The sequence below is a fragment of the Podarcis tiliguerta genome (genome assembly GCF_965153285.1).
Source record: "Podarcis tiliguerta genome assembly, chromosome: 7".
In the NCBI taxonomy this organism is placed as follows: domain Eukaryota; kingdom Metazoa; phylum Chordata; class Lepidosauria; order Squamata; family Lacertidae; genus Podarcis; species Podarcis tiliguerta.
The window spans coordinates 18,340,101-18,365,923 of NC_139540.1; the positions used below are offsets into that span (position 1 = coordinate 18,340,101).

A 25,823-nucleotide genomic window follows, 5' to 3' on the forward strand; every position below is an offset into this window, starting at 1 on the left:
AAATTTCTAAAAAAGAAACAATGGCCAACTTTTATGAAGGAACCTTGACATTGGGATTGAGACTAAGTTAACAGACTTTTATCAGCGAGGCTTGCCATTTCTCAGTTCTTTCAATGGAAACAAAGTTCAACGAAGTCTTGATCCAATCCATGCTTTATAAAATATGCACCAACTTTTTATATTCTGTCCTTAGTACCCATTTTTCTCGTGCATAGTACCTGTACTTTGTGAACCTCCATGAATTAACTGAGGAAACTTCTATATTTATTTACTTAATTTTCTTTAAATGCTGTAAATAATAATAATATGTAAGCACAAAGTTCTAGCCCCTAACTTTGAGGAAATCACAATATGTCCAACAGGAAACTCTCAGAATAAATAAATGCACACAAATTGTGGTTTGTCAGTATTGTATGTGAAGAGACCCTTACTGAATCAGTGTTCGGACCTCCCAATGTAATACGACCTATACATCTGAACAACATTATTTCTGTACTACCTATAAATGGTCCCACCATCTAAAGTTGTATGATTTGAATAGAGTCCCATAATGTGTCTAACAGGTAGGGTTTTAAATGGTAGTTTATTGGTTCCTGGTAGCTCTTAACTCATCAGTTTGTTTTGCCTTCTACAAGAAAGAGGCAGAGCTGACAGTACAGGTTAGCTACTCAGGCACAGGTCCTTCTTGATCAGCCTTCCTTAACCTAGTTCTCTCTAGATGTTTCAAAATACAACTCCATTAGCCCCAGCCAGCATTGTCAGTGCCCAGGGATGATAGGAGTCGTAGCCCAAGACATCTGGAGGGTGCTAGGTTGGGGAAACTTGTTCTCCATGATCTTCCACACCAATCATTTCCTTTAAAGACTCCAGTTCTCAAACACTGCCACTCCTGCCAGAGACTCAGTTAAGGCAGCTGTTTTGTTAATCTGTTTAGTATTAAGTGGCTCTAAACTATTGTAGGCCTATCACTGTCTCTGATGTTAAGTAATTGGCTGAATTATCCAGATTAGCTGAGCTCTGAAAGCTTGCTAAGTAAGGGCTGATTTGCATTTTCATTAGTTTTCAGAACCCCCTTTCGGGTGGCATGAATCACACTTCTGATTCTCTTTCAGATCTATCATTCAAAATGAGGGCTCATGGAGCAAAACCTCAATGAGATTTGTAAACTCTACAGGTCCAGGTCATGCTTATTCCCTCTGGTATGCCAGCAATAGCAACGACTAGATCTGTTGAATGTTGCAAACCCTCTTAGAGTCTGATCGGAAACAATTGCAGTGAGGAAAAAAAGAATTAGCACTTTTTATCTTAATGTGATGTTGAAGACTAATTGTTACAGCATAAATGCAAGCAGTTAATCATCTCGTTGCTAAGTACTGCACCACACTAATGAGCTTAGACCTTGCACATCATATCGTTAATTTAAGTTATTTCCCAGAAATAACACTTTATATTTCAAATATGCATATAGCTTGACTTCCTTCAGATATTTCCCTTTTGCTTGGATAATGAATATTGCCTACTCATGAGAAAAAATATAAAATGGGCCTTATATTTCTCTATAATTAGTGAATAGTTAGCTCCCACACAAATTTCACAAATTGCACTCAATTACCAGGTGTTAACGATTTCGTTGTAACCAATTTGTGAATGGGTTATTTATGTAGTCCTGCCAAGTAGTAAGCATAATCTTACCAGACGGACATGTGTGGTAATGTCTGTAGTAAACTTCTTGTCTCTACCCATCCCTTGATTGATTATTCTGGGAGGAATTAAGTGTAGTGCTGGGCCAATCATTCCATCAACTCAAGCATTACAGCTTGCCAGATGGACTGACCCTCCCTATCCTTTTGTTGTTCTGGGGCTTCTCCTGACTGCACCAGAGCCAATTTGGGTTTCTGTCAGCAGCACTATGGGAGAGAAGAGTGCAGAAAGCCCAACCATATTAGTGGAAGCCCTTGTGCAGGTATTAGTGGTAGTCCCTGTGGAGACTTCCATTAGTGAGACTCATTAGTTGAATCTGATCCTATCTTTTTAGCTATGTTGTTGATTGATTTGTTTGTTTCCGGGAAAGGGTTCACTCTTTAATCCTGAACCATTTAGTAATTTACCACAGTTAGATTAGCAAAAACAAGTCATTCTCTCTCAGCGGTCTGTAAACTAGGTACAGATTTCAATCCTCTACACACACTTAGCAGGGACCGCTACAGTGATGCAACCATACTTGCTTTCATTCGTTTTTTTTGTTGCTGTGCTTCAAAGGTGTTTAGGGTGGAAACAGTAAATAAGACATAGTATTATGCATGATGTGGTGAAAGTGGATAGAATTAAGCTTTTCTCTCTCATAATACTAGAGCATGAGCCATCTGGTGAACCTAATTGTAGGAGATTCAGGACAGAGAAAGGGAAGGTCTTCTTTGGAGGGCACTTAGTTTAACTGTGAGTTTCGCTTGCAGAAGAAGTTGTGATGATCGCCAGCTTAAATAGCTCTGAAAATCTATTGTGCAAAGCCATGACCCTATGATGTCTTCAAGATAGGAGGCAACATGACTCTAAATGCCAGTTGATGGGGAAACAACAGAGGGAAGAAGGTTATTGCCCTTATGCAGGCTGAACTAGATCAGCCTTTGGTCTCACCTAGCCAAGCTTTTATTGTGTTCTTTGCTTGTTTGTTATGACACACTGGCATTTACTTAGCATAATGTCCTAAAGATAATAAGAATAAGAATAAGAATAAGAATAAGAATAAGAATAAGAATATTTATACCCCACTCATCTGGCTGGGTTTCCCCAGCCACACTGGGTGGTTTCCAACAAAATATTAAAATACAATAGTCTATTAAACATTAAAAGCTTCCCTAAATAGGGCTGCCTACAGATGTCTTCTAAAAGTCTGGTAGTTGTTGTTCTCTTTGACATCTGGTGGGAGGGCATTCCACAGGGCAGGTGCCACTACCGAGAAGGCCCTGTGCCTGGTTCCCTGTAACTTGGCTTCTCACAGTGAGGGAACCACCAGAAGGCCCTTGGCGCTGGACCTCAGTGTCCAGGCAGAACGATGGGGGTGGAGACGCTCCTTCAGGTATACTGGACCAAGGCTGTTTAGGGTTTTAAAGGGCAGCACCAACACTTTGAATTGTGCCTGGAAACATACAGGGAGCCAATGTAGATGATAAAGATTGCTCAAAGATGATAAAAGATTGCTCAAACTTAAGAATGGTATACCATAATCAAAATATAATCATTCATTGGAAGACTATGGAACAAATTGTCAGTCCAGCTAGGACTTATGAGAGAGTATATATGCTTGGGAAGCACCCATTGTTCATATAGTTATTTCCTTTGATAAATGGTTTCTGCTTAAGAAGTTCAGAACAGCATGACACTCTGTGTTATACAGTAGAATTGAATCTGCATCGGATGTGAACTATTCCTCAAAGTACAGAACAAGAAACTTGTGCAAACCCTTTATCTCAGGATCACTTCTTATATTGCATTTTTGTGCAACCAGATTGGTTTTTCTGCATCAATATGTGCTTATTTTGTATAACAGAAGTGCATTCTGTTTTTGTTAAAAAAAAAATCTGACATATGTTAAGGAGGCTTCCCCCATCTAAAGCAACTTCATTGACTAGACCACTAATTTAATGTGAATGACATATATTTTTATATGCGGAGTTGTAATGCAGAGTGGTAATATGAGTGAAACATGAAAAGTATGTTATTCTTCTGTAGTAGCGTTGTATTCCTTCCAGAAAGAAGAAATATACAATGGTATGCCTTTTACTAAAGAAACACAAGTATTCCTATGTATTTCCCACACTGGGGGGCTGGGCAGGGAAGACTCCTGAGCTTGCTTTCAGATAGATAAAACCTTGCTGATTTGATGGCAGTGATAGTGGCCTTTGGTGGAAAATAATAATTAAAATGTTGACTTGTTTGGGGAGAAGATGGGAAATGGATGGAATCAGGTGATTTCTAAAGATGTAGCATCATCTTAAAATATTGCCACACAATTTTTAATAACATGCATATATGGTTGACACTATGGCTGTGTTGTAAACCACTAAAAGCTGTGGCTGGTTTCAAATGGAAATGGATGTTTTTTATCCCCTCTGGTCACACAAGAGGACCAAGAGGAGAGCGAAGCTTGGGGAGGAAGACCATGCACTATGGTTTAGTGTTATTTCAAAACAATGTCTAGGTGGGTCCAATGAAGATGTATAGTTTCACCATGTGTCCAGTTATACAGTGAAACCAGTGGAGCTCTGCACCAGTGGAGCTCTATATGTGGTGACACTAAGAGAAACCTGCCTTCCACCTGGAAATCGAAAGTTTGGATGATGTTGTTGATGATGATTTTATATATTATTGATTTTGTACCCTCAGAAACTACATTTTCCTAATGCAGATAATAGTGTAATTATAATAAATTCAAACCATGCTTTGCAAATCTATTTTAAAGAATGGTTTCACATAATAACTTGTAGCCACTTCTTAATCATTAGAAGTAATGCTTAATCATGTTTAAGAAAAACAAGCTATTTTAACTACTGCCTGGTTAGTGTTCCTTACATGTCTTTTTAAAAAAGAAAGATGAGCGAGTTGGACTCAAGGGATTCAAGATGGTGCATTTTTTTTTCATACTCCACACCCTGTAGAGTTACAAAATAAGCCACCATTTTGAATTTTGAGATATTACAGAAGCCTCCCATTGTTAACTTGGGCATCACTGGGGAAACCAGTGATGGCTGGGGGAACCCAGACTGGGGAAACCAGAGTGGCTGGGGAAACCCAGCCAGATGGGTGGGGTATAAATAATAAATTATTATTATTATTATTATTATCACTTGGTGAATAACAAGTTTGCACTTTTATCACAAAGTGCATTTTTCTTTTTGTTAGCCTATTGTGTTCCAAGTTTTGTTTCTAAACTGGAAAAAGCATTTTCCATTCTGAAAATAAAGCCATTAATAGCCCGCCATTCTGTTGTTCAAGACACAATTGCATTAGGACTTGCAAGCTGCTCTAGTTTCCTGTAAATTTATGATCAATAAATTTATGTTCAATCTTTTGCTTTTGAAACCAAGTAAAACTCAATCTTGCTTTTGAACATAATAAATGAGTGGTCAGAAGGGATTGTTTTATCAAGACTTTATAGTGTTAATTAATACATAATCTTTAGAATTGTGAGCTTTGGGCTACATTATTATGATCAGTGGTTTTGCTAATGAATCAGATGTTTTCCAATTATCTAAAACATAGGAAAATAAGAGGGACTTCCATGAATAGAATGCCTTTTTGAAAAATAAAGGCATCTTTGAATATATGCCTTGCCGCTTTCCCCCTTCCTTCAGGAACTTGAATTAATATTTCTTTCAGGTTTATTTTGTAAATGGTCTAATACAAAAGTCATAAGGTTGTATATTGTGCTTTGACTGAAACAATGACTGTTCAAACATGAGTATTTACCAAGATGCTTCTCTATATCTTCATAACAAAAATAAATAAATCATTTTATGCCAATTCTGGTGGTATTAATGGAAGTAGAAGTGAGCAAATAGTGCAAGGATTGCAGCATTAAAGATGTGCTAAGTTTCTATTGTCACTTAAATGAGGATGGATTGAAAAATGCAAGTATTTGGTGCACATTTTAAAAAATTAGGGCTAACTTTTGTATGCTGCTTGCTTCTGCTTTGGCAACTGTACAAGAAAAGCTCTTCAGGGGACCAGGCTTAGCAGAGGAACCACAGGTTGCAAAACCTTATATGAGCTATGGGAGATCAGTGTAATAAATTATGATTTTGCATAGTTGATGTCCTTGCAATATCATGGGTAGAGACAACGATACAAATATTGAGGACACAGCTGTAAGAAATAGCAAATTAGCAATCTGTATATTCAGATACAATTTAAAGAGGGGCCATTTGCTCTACCACTGAGCATATGATATATCTGTTTTATCTGTAAATAAATAACTAATCATAAATAAACCTTTTCCCGGTTTAATGTCTTGGACAACAATGTCTTGAAAGCCCTTTGCTCAGAGAGCAGTGGTAGAACCGACATGTTCCTTTCCTACAGACATCCCTCTAAAAAAAAGTTCAGAAAAGCCCATTCACAGTAGAAGTGAAAGGGACAAGGAGCTGAACCAAAGCATCTGATGAGGTGTTTCATAAATTGGGGAGGAATATTGTTAGTTCCCCTCTCCCCAAGGCTTTGTGCATTATTCATTCTCTGCTGTGATAGTTGTAAAGAGCAGCAGTAAAACTGACAACTGAGCCCTGTCAGTATAGAAGTTAAACTGAGAAGTCCCTTTGTCGGGGCATTTAGAGATGCATATGTGCAAAAAGGTTGGTGTCTTTGATATCTGAGTCACCTCCAGAGTTACTGTGGATAACTGACACAGTGTGATGGAACATCATAAAACTCAATGGAAATAAAAGGACAAGGTTCACACATTCTTTGCACTTAGGGAGTTTAATTTGAATAAGGATTTGATTACAAAATGCATGCTTCATCTAAATAGTATATGTAGCATATCAATTTTAACAGTGTTTCTTTTGTATGATCTTTGGGTATATTTTACGTCTATCTTATGTGTGTTTCTCCAACATAGATTCCAGACAGAACTCAATTACGATGTTCTGGAAGTGCACGATGGACCAAATCTTCTCTCACCACTTCTAGGATCTTACAATGGTACACAAGTCCCCCAATTTCTGTTCAGTAGTACCAATTTCATTTACCTTCTGTTTACAACAGACAACAGTCGTTCTAACAATGGATTCAAAATCCACTATGAAAGTAAGTAGCTTTTGCTTTCCTTAGTACTTAAGGTTATTTTGTAGCATCATACTTGTTTATTTTGTGTATGTGCATGCTTGCACGAACACACATTTCATACATTTTTCTTCTCTATGTGTATATCTGTTGTGTGTCAACAGCTGTATGGATTAACATGGCACCCATACATAGGGTGCTAATGAAAAAGAACACAACAATCAGTTTGGGTTTCTCTTAGTTTCTCATTTTTCCCCAGTCTTAAATTCATTTCTGCATCAGTTTGAATTTCTAAAAAAAAAAACTATTGATGAAAATTCACCAGCATTTTATTGCAAATTAATTATTCTGGAATAGCTTTTGTAACACCTGCAAATGGCCCAAATTTGCTAAGACTTTTAAATGAATAGTGCTGTAAGGGAAAGTTAACATGGGTTGGTCAGAACTTGAGAAACCAGTGTGACATTGGATTTGGTTCACTGATGTCATATTCTAGTTAAGTTATTGAGCAGCCCTACATAATTAGAAGTTTGGGCAATTCTTTAGGTAGGTGATGGGCTTCCCATCAAAACAGAGTGCCCAGGTTTTATGGAAAACAGTTGTCGATTTAATTTGGATTTATTCTCAACAGGTGTGAGATTAATTGAAAACATTTATAGGAAGCAGTTCCCAGAACTGAATTACTTCACTTGTGCAGTCTGTGGGTTTTGTGTGCTTCCATGAGTTGGTTTTTTATGTCAGCACAGTGCTTCTTTCTTTCTTTCTTTCTTTCTTTCTTTCTTTCTTTCTTTCTTTCTTCCTCCTTCCTTCCTTCCTTCCCTCCCCCCCTCTCTCTCTCCCCCTCCCCCTCCTAGCCATCCCTTCATATCCAGATTTATGCTCTCACTCACACTGTTCACAACACACACACATTTCGCATAGCCTCATTTACATAGTACTGTAGTTTTTGCTCTATAAGACTCACTTTTTCCCTCCTAAAAAGTAAGGGGAAATGTGTGTGCGTCTTATGGAGTGAATGCAGGCTGCGCAGCTATCCCAGAAGCCAGAACAGCAAGAGGGATCACTACTTTTGCTGTGCAGCGATCCCTTTTGCTGTTCTGGCTTTTGAGATTCAGAATATTTTTTTTCTTGTTTCCCTCCTCCAAAAACTAGGTGCGTCTTATGGTCTGGTGCGTCTTATAGAGCAAAAAATACGGGTATTTCCACAAACACCATTCACACTTGAGACAATTGACCAGTGTTGGAGATCTTTCCCTTTTTTCTTCACTGCTTCCCACTACCAATATCCTCCCAGTTTCATTATGCATGGATATATTAATCAACCGTGTTAGACTATATTTCTCAGTCCTTTTTTTCATTTAATATTTGGAACATTTGTTCCCTTCCACTCCAGGTGTAACTGTAAACACCTATTCTTGCTTGGATCCTGGCATACCTGTTCATGGTCGTCGTTATGGGCATGACTTTTCTATTGGCTCAACGGTATCATTTGGGTGTGACCCAGGATATAGGCTCAGCCATGAAGAACCTTTGCTGTGTGAAAAAAACCACTGGTGGAGCCATCCACTCCCTACCTGTGATGGTAAGAATCAGCTCAAATTAGCCAAAATATCATCTATGGCGTGTCCATCACACTGGCTTTCAGATTTATCAGTGCTAGCTTTGTGTTAAGGAAGGAGAGAGGCTGGTCCTACTTTTGCAAACCTGATTCTTCTGCTTGTTTATGAACTAAAGAGTCCAGGTCTACTTGTTAAAAAACTAAAGGATGATGAATATTGTAGGCCAACAACATCTGGAGGAAAATATGTTATCTTGCTCAATAATTTTGCTGAAAGGGTGTAGAATATTAATCAGCCCAAGATCTCTTTAAAGTGGAACATTTTCTCCTGGTGCCTAAAAGTGTATAAGGAAGGCACCAGCCAAACTGCCCTGGAGAAAACATTCCACAAACAGGGGGCCACTGCATAAAAGGCCCATTCTTGGGGTACCAAACCTGTCATGGAAAAGAAGGGCCTCAGGTGATAAATGCAGAGTCCGGGTCGGTTTATATGGGGAGAGGTAGATAGCCAGCGGGACGCGGGTGGCGCTGTGGATAAAAGCCTCAGCGCCTAGGGCTTGCCGATCGAAAGGTCGGCGGTTTGAATCCCTGCGGTGGGGTGCACTCCCGTTGCTCGGTCCCAGCGCCTGCCAACCTAGCAGTTCGAAAGCACTCCCGGGTGCAAGTAGATAAATAGGGACCGCTTACTAGCGGGAAGGTAAACGGCGTTTCCGTGTGCGGCTCTGGCTCGCCAGAGCAGCGATGTCACGCTGGCCACGTGGCCCGGAAGTGTCTCCGGACAGCGCTGGCCCCCGGCCTCTTGAGTGAGATGGGGGCACAACCCTAGAGTCTGTCAAGACTGGCCCGTACGGCAGGGGTACCTTTACCTTTACCTTTAGATAGCCAGCATGGTGCAGTGGTTAGAGTGTCAGACTAGGACCTGGGAGGTTTATGGGGGAGAGAGGTATTTTTGTTTTGTTTTGAGTTACTGCATTCCTGAGCCGTTTAAGGCTTTATAGGTCAAAACCAACACTTTGAATTGGGCCCAGAAGCTACTTGGCAGCCAGTGCAGTTGGGTCAGTATTGGTTTAATATTCTCAAACATCTTGCCCTAGTGAGCAACCTGGCCACCGAATTCTGCACCAGCTGAAGTTTCTGAACTGTCTTCAGAGGCAGCCCTACGTACAATGTGTTGCAGTAATCTAATCTAGATGTTGAGTCCCTATCTACTCTAGTAAGGTACAGTTACAGAATCCTGATCCCCATGCTCTAAGACAGGCATAGGCAAACTCGGCCCTCCAGATGTTTTGGGACTACAACTCCCATCATCCCTAGCTAACAGGACCAGTGGTAAGGGATGATGGGAGTTGTAGTCCCAAAACACCTGGAGGGTCGAGTTTGCCTATGCCTGTAAAAGTATGAAATGTTCCACTTTTTCTTTTGCTGAAATGCTTGGCAAAGGAAAACATAGCTCTTCTTGAAGAAGCCAATATCAGGACACCTTCTCTGTCCAGATAACAGCTCTCTTGTAATAATAAAATTAATGATCTTCATAGGCTAGCAGGTAGTAAAATCCACTCCAACACTCCTGCAAGGCTAATTAGTCTGCCCATAAAAAAACTGGACCTGAACCCTGAGGTATCAGGTCTTCAATATTTGTTTCTTAATGATTCATATCTCATATGATACTCAGACTTTAGCACAGCTGTGCTGTGGCCATAATTTATTAGATTGCAGCAATGATCTAAAATCTGGTCTGCAAGCAGAAAGTGACTTTAACAATGTGAATGTTCCTGGCCTCACTGCAAAATCCTCTGCTTCAGTTGCTTCTTCCTTTTCCAGTTCCAGTCTTCTCATTTTTCCAATCTTGTTTCCACTTCATTCTTGTATTCCTCCCCTCCCCCCATTTCTATTTCAATGTTACAAACTTTGTAACATTAAAAAAAAAGCTGAGTTCACTTTAAAATGGGTCCCCCATGTTTCAGCCTACTTAGACTGCATGGCTCTACCCCTGACATGACTCTTTTTGCTTTTCAAAGGTCCTGTTTCTCATTCTGTGCTGTTTCAGTTTTATCCTAACATGGAAACCAGATTTGGAAATTCCTTACACGACACTGAAACATTTGTTTCCCCTGTTACATGTAATCCCATAGAAGTAACATGTAGCTTCCCTGACACTCTTCTGTAAGTTAGAAGGCTGCCTTGGAGAGATCGCCATTGTGGGAGGGTTGAACTCAGTGACATAGTGTCAAGCCAGCTGTTCAAAGCTTTGCTACTCTAGCTGCAGAAAACCATTCTCCATACCTCACTTGCAATCGTCCATGGCAATGCTACTGTAGTTCGGATATGTATCAGGATCTCTTTACTGAATAGAATACTCTACCGATGAGTAGAAGCAATGTTTTCTTATGCACCACATGCTTATAGTCTAAAAATAAACACTATTAAGGAGCGCTCTGTGAACAGTTTTCTCTGCTGTGCAATAACATTACATATTGTGACAAATTTCTTCCTTGAGATGCTGAACTAGTGTGCAATTCATTAAGTAAATGAGATTATTTTCCCCCTTCTAAATGGCAATTGTCCACTGAATAAATATCCTCTAAAGGCAAGATTGGGTATATTTATTCTAGCCCATTTATGGATTCATGGCTGAATTCATTTTAATTCCCTTATCCTATTGGTTCTTCCAGAGTAATGTTTTGGGGCTAGTTTGGAATTGACCACTGGAGAGAGGTCTGTCCCTTGTATGAACTCAAAGTTGGATCCATTCCACTCAATTGTTTCCTTTAGTTAGACACTAGTTTTCATAAAGTGAGAATGTTTCTCGGCCTTTTGGCTAAGAACAAGTATAGTTTTTCCTATAAGGCATGGAGGATTGCCAAGTCAAGGACAGTCTTGGAAGGAAATGTCTGGGTTTTGTAAACTCAGTGACTTTTAGAAAATAATTTCTCCCAAGTGGTGGTAGGAGAGGTGGTAGAAAGTGGGCAGGGGTCCAGGGATTTGGTTTTCACTCAACTTGAAGCAGCAATAACAAGTTGCCTACCCCCATTTTGACAGCACTGGACTACCTGATAACTGGATGAGGTTGAATTCATGTTCCAAACTGACTAATAAGCTTTTTTTTTGCCTACTCCATACTACTGTGATGCCTTTGGATTTGGTTCAATTCACCAAGGTCTCTACCAGCTAAATAGGTCACAATGGGAGGGTATAGTGTAGATTTGAATGGGTGAGAGTAATGTTGATACACTGATGAGCATCACATGGCATCAAGTTACTCAATGAAAGTTTACTACAACCAACTTCTCATGGATTGCCGGCTTAAGAGCATTTGACCCAAGGAATGCTTGTGATAAGCAAGAACACATTGTGTTGCTGATCATTCAGAATTTGATAATTTAACAAGATGGGGAGCAGAACAATGATATCGGCCAGCTCTCATCAGAGGAGTAAGGCTTTGGGCTAGTGAAGGTTGCAGTTAAATGGTTAATGATTATGCCATTCATGAATATAAGTCAGTAAAGTTCTTATAGCCATTTGCAAGTTGTATAGTTGTGCAATGGCACATGGTTCAGTGGATAGTAGCCGACAATTGTTTGTGTCCTGCTTCTGTTCATTTGTATCCTTTTATTGCTGCATTTCCAAGACACATTTCACTTACCATCCTAAGATGGATTTTATATTTGGAATCAGTTAGAATGTATTTTTTAGATATTGAGTTTTTGGAACAGGAGTTGTTGCAATCTGATCCTTAGATTTGCTGCACAAGCACTAATTATTTGGCTTGGATGGGGAGGGGGACACCATTTACAAATGGCCCCACTGGTATTTTGCAACATATTTTGCTGCAGCAATGTAGCACTAGTAGGAAAATACACATGATCTGAGTTATAAGTGCTCTGAGCATCCAGATGGTATTCTGGTAATATGCTTGAAAAATGGGTATGGCATTTTGCATAACTTAGCAAGTTTATATATATATAAATCACTGTAAAACAAGGTGAAAATCTCAGTCTTTATATAAAAGTTCATAGTCATTAGATTATGACCATATGCTATTAGTGTTGCTAGTCTAAAACAAGATGCAGTAATGCCTCTAAAGTTCAAGCAGTCTAAACAGTATTGCAAAAGCCTTTGCGCTATGGAATACTGGTTGGTCCGAGCATATGGAATTATTTTAATGTCTCTGCTATTTAGGTATAATAGACCAATACAGCTACTGTGCTTTATTTGAAAATAATAAATGGAGCTAGGATTTAGGAGCCAGCTAGGGATCTATATCAAAAATTGGACAAGAGAAGCAAATTCCAATTAAGGCAAAAGGGAATTATATTTTCAGTAAATGCTGTCATGGAAGATATTCTTTCAAAAAGTCCATTCTCTAAGGCAGGAGCGTGGGCATTTGCATAGGCTTTGTGTTAGAAGTGATGTATTAGAAATTCTTTAATCTATGAGAATGGTATGAGAGATGTGATGTGAGATGAGGGATGTAGATGAGCGGGGGAAAGTTGACATTGAAAGAATAAGAGAGTTTAGGAAATGAGTTACATAAAACTTACGCTTGTGTGGGGATGACTATTTATTTGTTTTTGGTTTTTTAAATACTTATCAGCTGCCTTTAAGGGTAAAACCCTCTCAAATAGTCTTACGGAATAAAATAAAAATCCTATGCAGATCCAACCTCTGTTCCTAGCCAGTGTTCATAATCCAGTCCACAAATATTAAAATCTGATACAAACTGCAGCTAAAAGGTGTACCAGAGGAAAGCAACTAAGATGATCAAGGACCTTAAGCAGAACGGCTGAGGGAGTTGGGTATGTTTTTCCTGGAGAAGAGGAGACTGAGGGGAGATATGGTAGCCGTCTTCAAATATCTCAAGGGCTGTCACATGGAGGATGGAGCAAACTTGTTTCCTCCTGCTCCAAAGGGTAATACTCAAACCAATGGCTTCAAGCTACAAGAAAGAGATTCCAACTTTCTAATGGAAGACCTTTCTAATGGTAAGAGTTGTTCGACAGTAGAATGGACTGCCTCAGAGGGTGGTAGGCTCTCCTTCCTTTGAGGTCTTTGGACTAGGGTACTTTCCAGTTCTACAGTTCTCTGATTCCCTAGCTAATGTACCTTGGGATCTTGACTTCATGGCTTTGTGCTTGCTGCAGAAGCCTGCACTGCTATTAGACTGAATAAAGATACAGTGGTACCTCAGGTTACATACGTTTCAGGTTACATACGCTTCAGGTTAAAGACTCCGCTAACCCAGAAATAGTGCTTCAGGTTAAGAACTTTGCTTCAGGATGAGAACAGAAGTTGGGCTCCGGCAGCGCAGCAGCAGCAGCAGGAGGCCCCATTAGCTAAAGTGGTGCTTCAAGTTAAGAACAGTTTCAGGTTAAGTACGGACCTCCGGAACGAATTAAGTACTTAACCCGAGGTACCACTGTATATTGTTTACCTCCAAGTAAGTAAGTCATTGTCTGTGTGTTTCGATACACACCTATACTTTTTACTTTGCTTCAGAGAGTTTAAAAACTGATTAGTGATATGGGACAAAAGAACCACATGTGCACAGCATGCAGACGTGCTCCCTCTCTCAAGCTATTTCCAGCTCTCTTTAATTTATCTTCCTCAATTGCATACCCCTTTCCTAGATAGACTTATATTGGTGTTTAGTATTCAGTGTGATTCTGAAATATAAATAATTTCCATTCTTATTATGGAAACATCCCCCCCCCCGCCCCAACTAGGAATTTTCTCAAATCAACCAGTATAATTAGCAATTCATTTTCTTAATACTTATTACCAAAGCTTCTCAACAATTAATTAATCATGTTTCCTTTCAGAGCACTTTGTGTAAATATTGGCTACAATTAGAGATTTGTCACCCAAGGGAACTGTTGGCACTCCCACATATAGGCTATTGTTTAAACAGAGATAATAGAATTTCAACTTGCTATTTCACATGCTTCGTTTTAATATGACTGCCTGTGTTTATGTGCCTACTACATTTCTCCCCACCTGCTCCCTTTTCAGCTTTGTGCGGCGGAGATGTTAGAGGACCAAGTGGGACTATTTTATCCCCAGGCTATCCTGAATTGTATCCCAATTCACTGAATTGCACATGGACTGTGGATGTTACTCATGGAAAAGGTATAGAATTACGTTTTTCATAACCACAACACATTTTTCATAATTTTTGTTCTAGTTTAGAGTTTCTCTTTTCTCATAAAGTTCTTCAGCAGGGTGATGGCCACACACGACATCAAGTGCAAAAGTTGATTTAAAACGGGGCTGGTAACCACTTTCAATCTGAGCACCTCATAGCGGGTAGATCCAGAGCCAAAATGAAGAGGAGCAATAGATGCAACTTGTACTTTTGCACCATAGGCTAAATGAAAGCTGCATAAAAGCCAAAGTGTTCCTACACACCTTCTACGGGGTGAGTCCTTTAAAAGAGGCCCTGTGGATACAGAGTACACATATTCCATGGGGCCTCTTTTGAAAGACCCACCCTGTATATCCACCATCAAGGAAAACAACAAGTTGAGAATACATTCCAGCTACTCAAAAGCACACTGGGCAAAGAGCAGGACAGGTGAGGGGCTTGACCTATAGAAAGTCCCATGGGCTGGATAAAGAGACCTTATAAATTAACTCAGCCTCCTTAGATTCTATAGCTTTGTGTAATAATTTTATGTATCTGTAATTCCCAGTTTACCCTCAACATACTGTATTGCTGAGCCAAAAAAGCCTCCTTCCTTTTGCTGCCCCATTTTCACACTATGAATGTGGGGAGGCTATTTTTGAAGTTTTTGATGATGGGCTGGCAAATAACTAGCATGCAGGTGGACTGCCACTTCAACCTTTATCCTGGAATTGCTCTGACACAAAAAGGACATTTGAGATCAAGGATTCGGGGTTGTTAACTAGAATCACTTTTTGTTTATATACATGGGGAATCCAATCAGAGGTTACCAAAATGCACTGTTCATACTTGCCTTGTGGTCTTGTAGTGAGCTTCATCCATCACTGCATTCCTGAGATAAATAACACTGTGACTGATAATGTAGGGACCTTACACACTTTTCCGAACAGCTGGAAGTTGAAGATCACTTTCTGCATGGCAGCTGACAGCATGATTTAAAAAGTCCTTCCCCACAGAGATAAGCCATTCATTTCAGTGTCTCTGACCACTGCAGATCTATTCCAGTCAATGTAGTGATATACTAGTGGAGGTAAATCACGATAAATGTAAATCGCTAAGCATAGCAACCTGATATAATTTGCTGCCAGAGTGAAGAAAATACTTAGGTATGAAAAGGATAGAACCCAGAAGGCCCTAATGACAGAGGGGCACTTTTTAATATTATCTCACTGAATAGGCAAAGTAGAAATGTAATAGTCTACCTTTAGTTTAGTTTTTAGTTACATGTCCTTTCCCTTTGGTGCACCATGTCCACGGCAGCATTAAATAAATATCACAGTATTTTGGAGACAATTACAAGATATGCCAACAAATTCAAACAAAACCAGCAGTAAACCTATTAATAATAACACAATGTCATCAAACATAAATCATCACCATCATCAGTGCTTTTTTCTATTAAAAAAATGTTTAGGGGTACTCTCATTTTCCTACTCATATTGAAATACTGCCCCTCAATGAGGCCAAACTTAGATTCACAAAATGTTTAGGGGTATGCGTACCCCTGCACCCCCCCAAAAAGCACTGATAATTATTATTATTTCTTAAATTTCTATAACGCCCTTCATCCAAGAATCACAGGGCAGTTTACAATATAAAAACATAAAGATACAGAACATAGTAACAAACAAAAACAATATCCCCCACAGTATAATGGTGATGGTGATAAATACATTATAAAGAGATAAAACTCGGTAACTACATAATTCACACTTGAAATACATAATACAGTCAGAAGAATTCGGTCAGAATTGACAGAAGAGATGTGAGATGTGGAAAAGCTAGATGTTGGAAGATTATTGAGTAAAGGAAGTACTTTTTTCAGATGGTGCAAAACTAAATTGTGGAATTTTTTTAGCCACAGTGTGCAGTTGCTTTAATTGACTGGCTACCCCACTAGCACAGGCTCCTAGTGTTGGACTTGCTGCATTCAGAATGCCATATGTGGTTAAGACCCAGTGTGGTGTAGTGGTTAAGAGCGGTGGACTCATAATCTGGTGAACCGGGTTCGCATCCCCACTCTTCCACATGTACCTTGGACTAGTCACACTTCTTTGAAGTCTCTCAGAGTGTTTGTTGTGGGGGAGGAAGGGAAAAGGAGATTGTTAGCCACTTTGAGACTCCTTAGGGTAGTGATAAAGTGGGATATCAAATCCAAATTCTTCTTCTTCTTCTTCTTCTTCTTCTTCTTCTTCTTCTTCTTCTTCTTCTTCCTCCTCCTCCTCCTCCTCCTCCTCCTCCTCCTCCTCCTCCACTGTATCCTCAAAATAGCCTCAGCGTAGGATAAGACTGAGAAACACAGATTGGGCTAAACTAAGATCTGTGTGATGATTTGAATATGGATCACTCTAGTTTTCATCCAAATGGTATATCCAACAGTGTCTCTTCTATTGTTCAATTCAGTGGAGGACTCCCATGGATGGAAGAAGTAAATTAGTGTTTTACTGATTTCTCCTTTACTTTTCAGCCCATCCCACCCAAAAAAAAGGGGGGGACTGCCCCAGAGAACCTGGAGAGCCTTTGGAATAGCAAAGGAGGCAACCCCAACACTTTATCCATTGCAGTAGATTTCAATTGTGAACACAGTCCATCCACACACTGCTGAAATATGAACCTAAGCAACAGGACAAAATTAGATACAATCTTGACGCTTTCTCCATTACACTACATTACAATTGTGAGCACATTTAATCAAGACTCTCTAGAACAATTTTCTTGATTAAAAAATTCCCAAGTATTTCAATAGCGTCTTGATGGAATGCGCTCACAATTGTAATGTGGTGTGAAGGATAAAGCATTGAGGTTGTATCTAGTTTTGTCCCTTTGCTTAGGTTCATATTTCAATATCATTCCTGACAATATTGTTTTTCTTTCTTTGCTTATTACAAATGATTACTGCACTGCAGTTTAATAATAAAACCTTTACAGGCATAGGCAAACTCATCCCTCCAGATGTTTTGGGACTACAACTCCCATCATCCCTGACCACTGGTCCTGTTAGCTAGGGATGATGGGAGTTGTAGTTCCAAAACATCTGGAGGCCCGAGTTTGCCTATGCCTGCTTTAGTACATCTCAGAACAAACTTGTCCTCAACTTGCATGTTTCACCAAATTCAAATGACACTGTTGCAAAAAGCAATTTTAGTTTGGGAAGTTACATTTGATTGCCTTAAAAAGGCAAAAAAAACCCTCATTCACCTGCTTCTGTAAATGATGAGCAATGGCTTCACTGTAAGCAATCTTCATGCTCCTACCCAATCACAAAATATAGATTAACACATAGAAATTTTTATATATATATATATATATATATGCAGGTTTTGGTGTCCTCGGGTGTCTTCCCGTGTAAAAGTTGGGGTGTCTAGGCGACGTTTCGACGAGGTCTCACTCGTCATCTTCAGGCTGGTGCTTTCGGCTTCTTGTTACTGGAACAGAGCAGGATCTCAGTGTTTGAGTTCCTATAAATACTGTTGAGGAGGTGTGGTGTATAGCCTCCAATGTTCTGGGCAGAGAGGAGGTTCCCAGGCTAGTGTGCCTTTTCTTCTTTTGTTCCTTAATTACTTGAGGGATATCTTGAGTGATTTCTTGAGTGATTTCCTGAATCCCACTAGGTGGGTCATTAGGTGTGGATTAGTTGCTAAAGCCTTCGTGTCTTGAACTCTTGAACTTTGTGAAGAGTTTTTCTGAGAAGATGGCTGTACTGCACTTGGTTGTGCTCTGGCTTGGCTTCGTGTATAGGGGCGAGCTGTGGTTTTGTGGCCTGTGCCAGCAAAATTAACACGAAATTAACACGTGCCTGTGACACGAAATTAATTTTGCAGATTCCAAATTGCTCTTTAACATGGAACATCACCACAAGAGAATAATCATGGAAGCCATCGAGATAGAGAAACACCCTCACAACATGAACAAGCGTGACGACACATCCCGCTTGCCAGACATCTGGAAATTAGCCCTCCCCACAAAATCTGACACCAGATCCAGAGGCACACAGAACGCCATCACCAATCAACCACACCAGACCCAAACCCAGACCCTCTCCACAGATAAATTACAGACACCATCCAGTAGCCAAACCAGGGTGGCACCTCCGGATGCTGCACCCCCCTGCAATCCCTACACAGATCTGGCTGGCACAGGCCACAAAACCACAGCTCGCCCCTATACACGAAGCCAAGCCAGAGCACAACCAAGTGCAGTACAGCCATCTTCTCAGAAAAACTCTTCACAAAGTTCAAGAGTTCAAGACACGAAGGCTTTAGCAACTAATCCACACCTAATGACCCACCTAGTGGGATTCAGGAAATCACTCAAGAAATCACTCAAGATATCCCTCAAGTAATTAAGGAACAAAAGAAGAAAAGGCACACTAGCCTGGGAACCTCCTCTCTGCCCAGAACATTGGAGGCTATACACCACACCTCCTCAACAGTATTTATAGGAACTCAAACACTGAGATCCTGCTCTGTTCCAGTAACAAGAAGCCGAAAGCACCAGCCTGAAGATGACGAGTGAGACCTCGTCGAAACGTCGCCTAGACACCCCAACTTTTACACGGGAAGACACCCGAGGACACCAAAACCTGCATTCCTGTACCCGTGAAAATCTACGAAAGCATATATATATATATATATATATATATATATATATTAAAATAAAATAAATCTTCCTTTTCCCCTACCTCACACAAAAAAAGCTGGGGGAATGTGAACAAGGGTAATGTAAGTTGTGTTTAATTTTCTGAGTCTGTTTGTAATGAAATGTGTGAGTTTAATCAGTGATATAATTGCTTTCATGTTAACTATGTGATATGTGAGTCTAATTTTATTTTTCTAATAGGAGTGCAGTTCACCTTTCACACCTTTCATTTGGAAGATCATCACGACTACTTACTAATCACGGAGAATCGCAGCTTCACTCAGCCTCTGGCACGCCTGACTGGCTCAGAACTTCCGTCAGCAATCAACGCTGGTCTCTATGGAAATTTCAGGGCTCAGTTGCGCTTTATTTCTGACTTTTCAATATCATATGAAGGATTTAATATTACTTTCTCTGGTAAGGCAGCAAAATGAGCTATTTGTATAAAGTGGAGGAACATTTGCTATTTTACTGGGCTTGATCTCAAAGAGGCAGAGGTGGTGGTGTTGGGAGAATGCAACAGTCCAAATATATTTGTTATGACGAGTAACTTTTCTTAACACTTCTTAAAAATAGACCTTACAATTGTTTTCGTTGTCGCTTCTGTAATAACAATCTCAGTTCATCTGCTGTGGCATTTTCAGTAGTGGACGCTGAAGAAAATGATAATAAACTGTAAAGCACATTATTCATTGGGAAAATCACACTGTATCAGAGTGCTTTGAAGTCTAATTTCAAGAAGTGGGATTCCAAATGAGCCCATGAGGAAATTGGCCGTGCTTTTATGCTGCACAGTTATTTTGGTTCATTTTATGTGTCAGACTCAGAGACATTTATAGCTCTTATAGGAATGGTAAGCACGCATCTCTCAGACGCTATGAGTGTTTATGGGCATGGTTTTTTAAATTGTAGCTGAATTGCCTGTTTACTTATATGATCATTTATTCTGAAAATGTATCTGAAGGCTAAATTGTACCTGAGGCTCAGGTACAAATGTGTGCTTGTTATAATGCACAGGGTGGGTGATGAAGAAGCCTTTAATTCTTTTTGAAGCAATAATTTGATTTTTTTTGCCTCTGTAGAATATAATCTTGAACCTTGTGAGGATCCTGGGACTCCTCAGTTTGGAAGCAGAATAGGATTTAACTTTGGAGTTGGAGACACTCTAACATTCTCCTGTTCTTCTGGATACCGCTTGGAAGGGGCTTCAGAGATTATCTGCCTCGGTGGTGGCCGAAGAGTGTGGAGTGCACCTCTGCCCAGGTGTGTGGGTACGTGGTCAGCTGCTTTCATTTGCTTGTATGTGTAGTCATTGTCCATGGAGTTGCAACTATACCGCATGGATAAGCATGATACCACTCCAATTAGTTCTGAAACAATATAGCCTTTGCATCTCCCATGTCTTTTCACCTTAATTTGTCAGGTTTCCTGGTTCTATTCACAGGGGAATGTTGAACCTGCAGTCAGTGTTCAGAGTAGGGAGATAGATGCTTTTGATCATTTTCCCACATTACAAATAATGCTTTTTGGGAGAGCTCCATCACAAAGACCTTTCACAACCCTTGAGATTTGCCTGGGGTAGAAGCTCCACAACAGCGTGTGGGGATTATTTCATCTGGTAAAGTTTAATACTTCAGCAGATGCAACATTTGCCAATGTGCAATACTGAATCCTACCCTTCGTTTTTAAATTTTAGCAAACATGAATCCCAAATCTAAGTTATCCACATTTTTTCTCATTTGTTCTGGCACTGAAAGTATGACATACCTATTCTTTCTTTATTGGGATTATACCAATAAGAAGAGGTGGAATTGTCTTAATCTCTCAAAATAGCATCCCTTTGTTTGGAATAATGAATGAGGTTCTTAGGAAATGGATTGTTGTGTTGTATAAAGATTTTTTCTTTGAGTGGTTTAGAATTTAGAAGCAAATTAAAACATTATACATTGTAAAATCTTAATTTTGCCACACAGTTTCCTAATTAAACCCCACAGATACATTTTATCCTTCCTTAATTTAAAATGTATTTAAAGCTCCTGAATAGAGAATTGCACTTGATAAAAGAGATTGTGCTCTACTAACAAATTTCCTAGGCGTGAGAAATGTCACCCTTGTACTGCAGTTTTATCTAGTATTAAGATGCCCATATGTTCCTACAGCCTTCCTGCATCACTTAGCTTCTTCTATGTGTGATATGGAACAGGGCCAGGATTCTCAATAGTTTTTTTGAAATTTCAAGTTGATCTGTCAACCAAATAACATGTTCATTTGAGTTTTTCCCCATGAGAAAGTAGTGCATGTTCAAAATACTGCCATCTCTCCTTGCACTGCTGAATCTCTCTTACAGTAGAAATGTTTGGGGGTTTTGAACAACAATTTATTATGCAGAAATTGCAAAAGAAAGAGATACTTTTGCAGACATACCCTGTCACTTCACCTACCCAACTTTCCGCCACTGTGGTTGGTGGACAAGTGTTCCTCTTCCTTTCCTTCTTACCTAATAACACCCATCACCCATTATCTTGCTCACTAAGTCTTTTTGAAAAGAGTGGAAGGGCAGTTCTTCTGCAGTCAATAAACCCAAGGGCTAGGCCAACTGAGAAACCCAGGCAGATGTCAAGTATTCCTCAAACAGCTTCTGATATTTTGGAGCCATTGACTTTCAAGCTATGAGTGTCCGGCACTTTAAGGACTGCAGGATATGTAAGTGGAGAGGGTGCTTTGGATTTTCACGCTTCTTCCATTATGAGAACTAATCAAAGATATTTGAAATGTACGGCTCAGTTTCAGTACTGGAACCTTTGTTTCAAGGAATCTATTGCGAGTTTTACACTCACATACAAGCACATTGAGTCTTGAGATAATGTGGAAGCTACCACAGAAACCAGGCATGGCACAAATGGAAATGCAGTTCACCATTGCAGTTGTTATTTCAATTTAGATATCATGGGATTATTCAAATAAAATAAAATATAGACCACTCTGCAATATTGCAGCCGTATACGAAGGTGTTGCAAATGGTGTTTCTTTGTAGCTCTTACCAAATACGAAGATCTGGGATAGCGCTGTCAGTAGAGCATGAAACTTGATCTCGGGGTCATGGTTTGAGCCCCACATTGGGCAAAAAGATTCCAGCATTGCAGGAGGTTGGACTAGATGACCCTCATGCCACCTTCCAACTCTACAGTTCTGGCTAGTTCCTTTTGTACACCAGCCCACAGAGTGTAAGGAAGAAGGGGTACAATGTTTCACACTCCAGTTAGTCAGAGATTGTGCTGATTTATGACCTAGCTCTACTGTCTGCATATATGTACATGATGAAAAAATGAGAGGGGGAACCAGGTTTAAATATTGGTGATATGATTTCATGTGCAAGGGGCAGTTGCTTGTTCCAGGATCGTCAAAACATTATTTAATCAAAGTGACTTCCATGTAAATATGATTAGGATAGAGTTCCGTGATTGGAGTAGATTAGGTGTTTTTGCCAGAACATAATGTACTATTGTCACCCTGGGCTTAGTGATGAATGTAGATGAAATGACTTTTTTCATTCCAACTTTTTATTGCCTCTCATCATAATAAGATTATTAAAGGTGATAAAACCTGCCATTTTCCTTCCTTCCTTCCTTCCTTCCTTCCTTCCTTCCTTCCTTCCTCCCTCTATCTTTCTCTTTCTCTTTTTCTCTTTTCTCTAATTGTGGGTTAGACCATGCATATCACTTACCGTATTTTTTGCTCTATAAGACTCACTTTTTCCCTCCTAAAAAGTAAGGGGAAATGTGTGTGCGTCTTATGGAGTGAATGCAGGCTGCGCAGCTATCCCAGAAGCCAGAACAGCAAGAGGGATCGTTGCTTTCACTGCGCAGAGATCCCTCTTGTTGTTCTGGCTTCTGAGATTCAAATTTTTTTTTTTTCTTGTTCCAAAAACTAGGTGCGTCTTATGGTCTGGTGTGTCTTATAGAGCGAAAAATACGGTAGTTACACTACACTTGCAATGTGATTTCTTTGTTTTTAATAAAGTATTCACAACTTTCATTCAATCTTAATGCAGTTTCTGTATGGAACTTGTTTCCCTCTGTTATTTTATTCGGTAGACTTCTTTTTGCTCCCTTTGATTACATTGATCACTTTTGAATAACTCTTGGTTTTCCGTCGTTATTTATTCCACCCACTACTGTGCTTCATTTTATTGTATCAACACTGGAGAGGATTTATTCTTCCAAAGATTGTATAAGTATTTCCCAAGGCATTGTTTCAGGGTTATTGCCCTGTTTCAGAAATGTCTGGGGAAAATGAATAGAGGTGATACAAGTGGAGCAACAAAATCAGAGATAAAGATTTCAGAACAGAAAGTTTAAATAATTAGTGTGACTAATAATGTACAAATATGACAATTAGTACATAAACATATAGAGACAGGGAAAATGTGTCTCGTAGATCAGAATCAAACATTTATTTTTGTCACAGAACTTTAGATAGCGGCAAATGTATATGATATGCTATTTGATAGTATTTACACTTCCCACATAAGTGAAACGTTTGATGTTCTCTGTTGAGCTATACCTCGAATTCTGTTTTACTTACAGCTGAATGTGGAGCCTCTGCCACAAATAATGAAGGAATTTTGCTGTCCCCCAATTACCCACTCAACTATGAAAACAACCACGAATGTATTTACAGCATTCAAGTGCAAGCAGGAAAAGGAATCAACATATCTGCCAGAACATTCCATTTAGCACAAGCAGATGTTCTTAAGGTACGTTGTGATTTGGGCTGATGTATTTGTTATCTCAAAACATATATAATTCATCTGTTTATCCCACTGTATTAAAGGCAACCAAATATTTAACTAGAGTGGATACCTAACTTTACATCACCACCATTATCATTATATGGACCATTACATACTTTTCTATAACCTTATGTTTACAGGAATTAGTTTATTGGTTTATTGATTTATTAAATCACCAGTATGGATCTTGAAAACAATTTTATATTTGTAGGCAAGTAATAGTAATCCGTATTTGTATTTTTTCATGTTTATTTGCAAATAAATTTATTTGCAATTTGATGAATGTCAATTTAAAATAAATAATTGTAGTAGTAAATAATAATAATTAAATAATAAATAATAATAGTAGTAGTAATACATTCTAGTGGGATTATAGTCAACTGATGTGTTAAATTAATACCTATGTAACATCTACATGTTTCATTACATCCATTGTAACAATATTTCAGAAACAATTTATCTTCTTCTTCCATTTAACAGATAGCCTTTATCAGCTGATAAATTCATAAATTAAGTCCATAAGCCAATTTAGTTTTTGTTGTTCGTTTGTTGTTAACTTTTAGTTATTTTCTTCTTCTCATTGGTAAGCTATAATGCTATTAGGCCACATCATTTTCATGTGTCTTAGCACAGTGTCACATATGTGTTTCACTCAAGAATGTCTCCTTCCATATCCTACTGAAACTCATAATGCAGTCTCAATTGCACACAGTGAAAGGCTTTGCGGTGGGGCTCATTGCCCTTCCATTTTTATCGGAGTACAACTCTCTGCATTACTGAACAGAGGCTGGCTGGGGCTGACAGGAGTCAGAGTTCCATAACATTAGGAGGGTCACAGGTTCACTGTTATTTAAGTAATTACTGTAAGAGCCCTGTTGGGTCAGGCTGAAAGACTATCTGGTCCATCATTCTGGTCCAAATATGGCCAAATAGATACTTACAGAAAACCCATGAGCAGGGAACAAGAGCAACAGCTCCAGGGTTTTCCACCTGCTGAAAGGAAACCAGTCTTCTTAGTGAACAAGGTGATTTTCATAGGTAACCTGGGGAAATGACTCCACAGGCACCATTAGATAAGGGAGTGGGAAGGAAATGGGATTGATGGAGGGTGATTGCAGCTGAGATGCATGCCAAGAATGAGAAGGGGGGCAGTTGCACTTATTTTGTAATTCAGCTGAGGACATAACGGCAAATTAGTTTCTGTTACATGCTAGGTAGCCGTTGCAAGTTTGGTGGCATTATTTGTTTCAGCCAATTGATATTGTATGGTTTAGATCTCCACCTTGTGCATCACTTACTAACACTGAATCTCATTTTCCATTGTATTGCCCATTCAGCCAGTATGGAGAAATTCTTTTGAATCTCTTCATGGTCTAGTTGGTTTTTCACCAACCTGAATAATTTGGTGTCATCTGCAGGCTAGAAGACTAATGGTCTCATTTGGTGTTAGGCAGCTTCATGTGCTCATATGTTCAATGGAAAGGTGAAAACAAGGCTAATAATTCAGTCCTATGCATATCTGCTCAGACGTAATTCCCATTGAGTTCAGTGGGTCTTACTTCCAGGTAAATGAATATAGGAGTGCAGCCTAAGATGTGTGGGGTTTTCTTTTCTTTTCTTATTCCAATATTTAAGAAATCATTTGATATAAAATAACATAAATACGAAGCATACCATATTAATTTTTAATGTTTTCAGTTCACACCATAAGGAGAAAAATACTTTTATGTTCATATAAGCTGATACCAAATATTTGTTTTGTATTTTTTTAAGTACAAGATAAACTTTTAATCCTTTGTCTTTTACTTTGTGTCAGAAATGAAATGTAAATAATAATAATAATAATAATAATAATAATAATAATAATTTAGTATTTG

At 39.2% G+C, this 25,823-nt stretch overlaps 1 protein-coding gene across 4 annotated transcripts in view; it reads left to right on the forward strand.

Annotated features, from left to right (window-relative positions):
- The window catches only part of CSMD3 (CUB and Sushi multiple domains 3), a 568,382-nt gene that overhangs the window by 369,913 nt on the left and 172,646 nt on the right, over window positions 1–25,823 (forward strand). For all 4 annotated transcript variants that reach the window (XR_014513736.1, XM_083450329.1, XM_083450330.1 and 1 more), the window contains 6 exons: window positions 6,614–6,801; window positions 8,171–8,359; window positions 14,345–14,461; window positions 19,356–19,571; window positions 20,237–20,425; window positions 23,741–23,910. Coding sequence is in view for 3 of the 4 variants with exons in the window: in XM_083450329.1 (XP_083306455.1) it covers window positions 6,614–6,801; window positions 8,171–8,359; window positions 14,345–14,461; window positions 19,356–19,571; window positions 20,237–20,425; window positions 23,741–23,910 (1,069 nt within the window). In the remaining variant the exon portion in view is untranslated. The remainder of the gene's footprint in view (window positions 1–6,613; window positions 6,802–8,170; window positions 8,360–14,344; window positions 14,462–19,355; window positions 19,572–20,236; window positions 20,426–23,740; window positions 23,911–25,823) is intronic.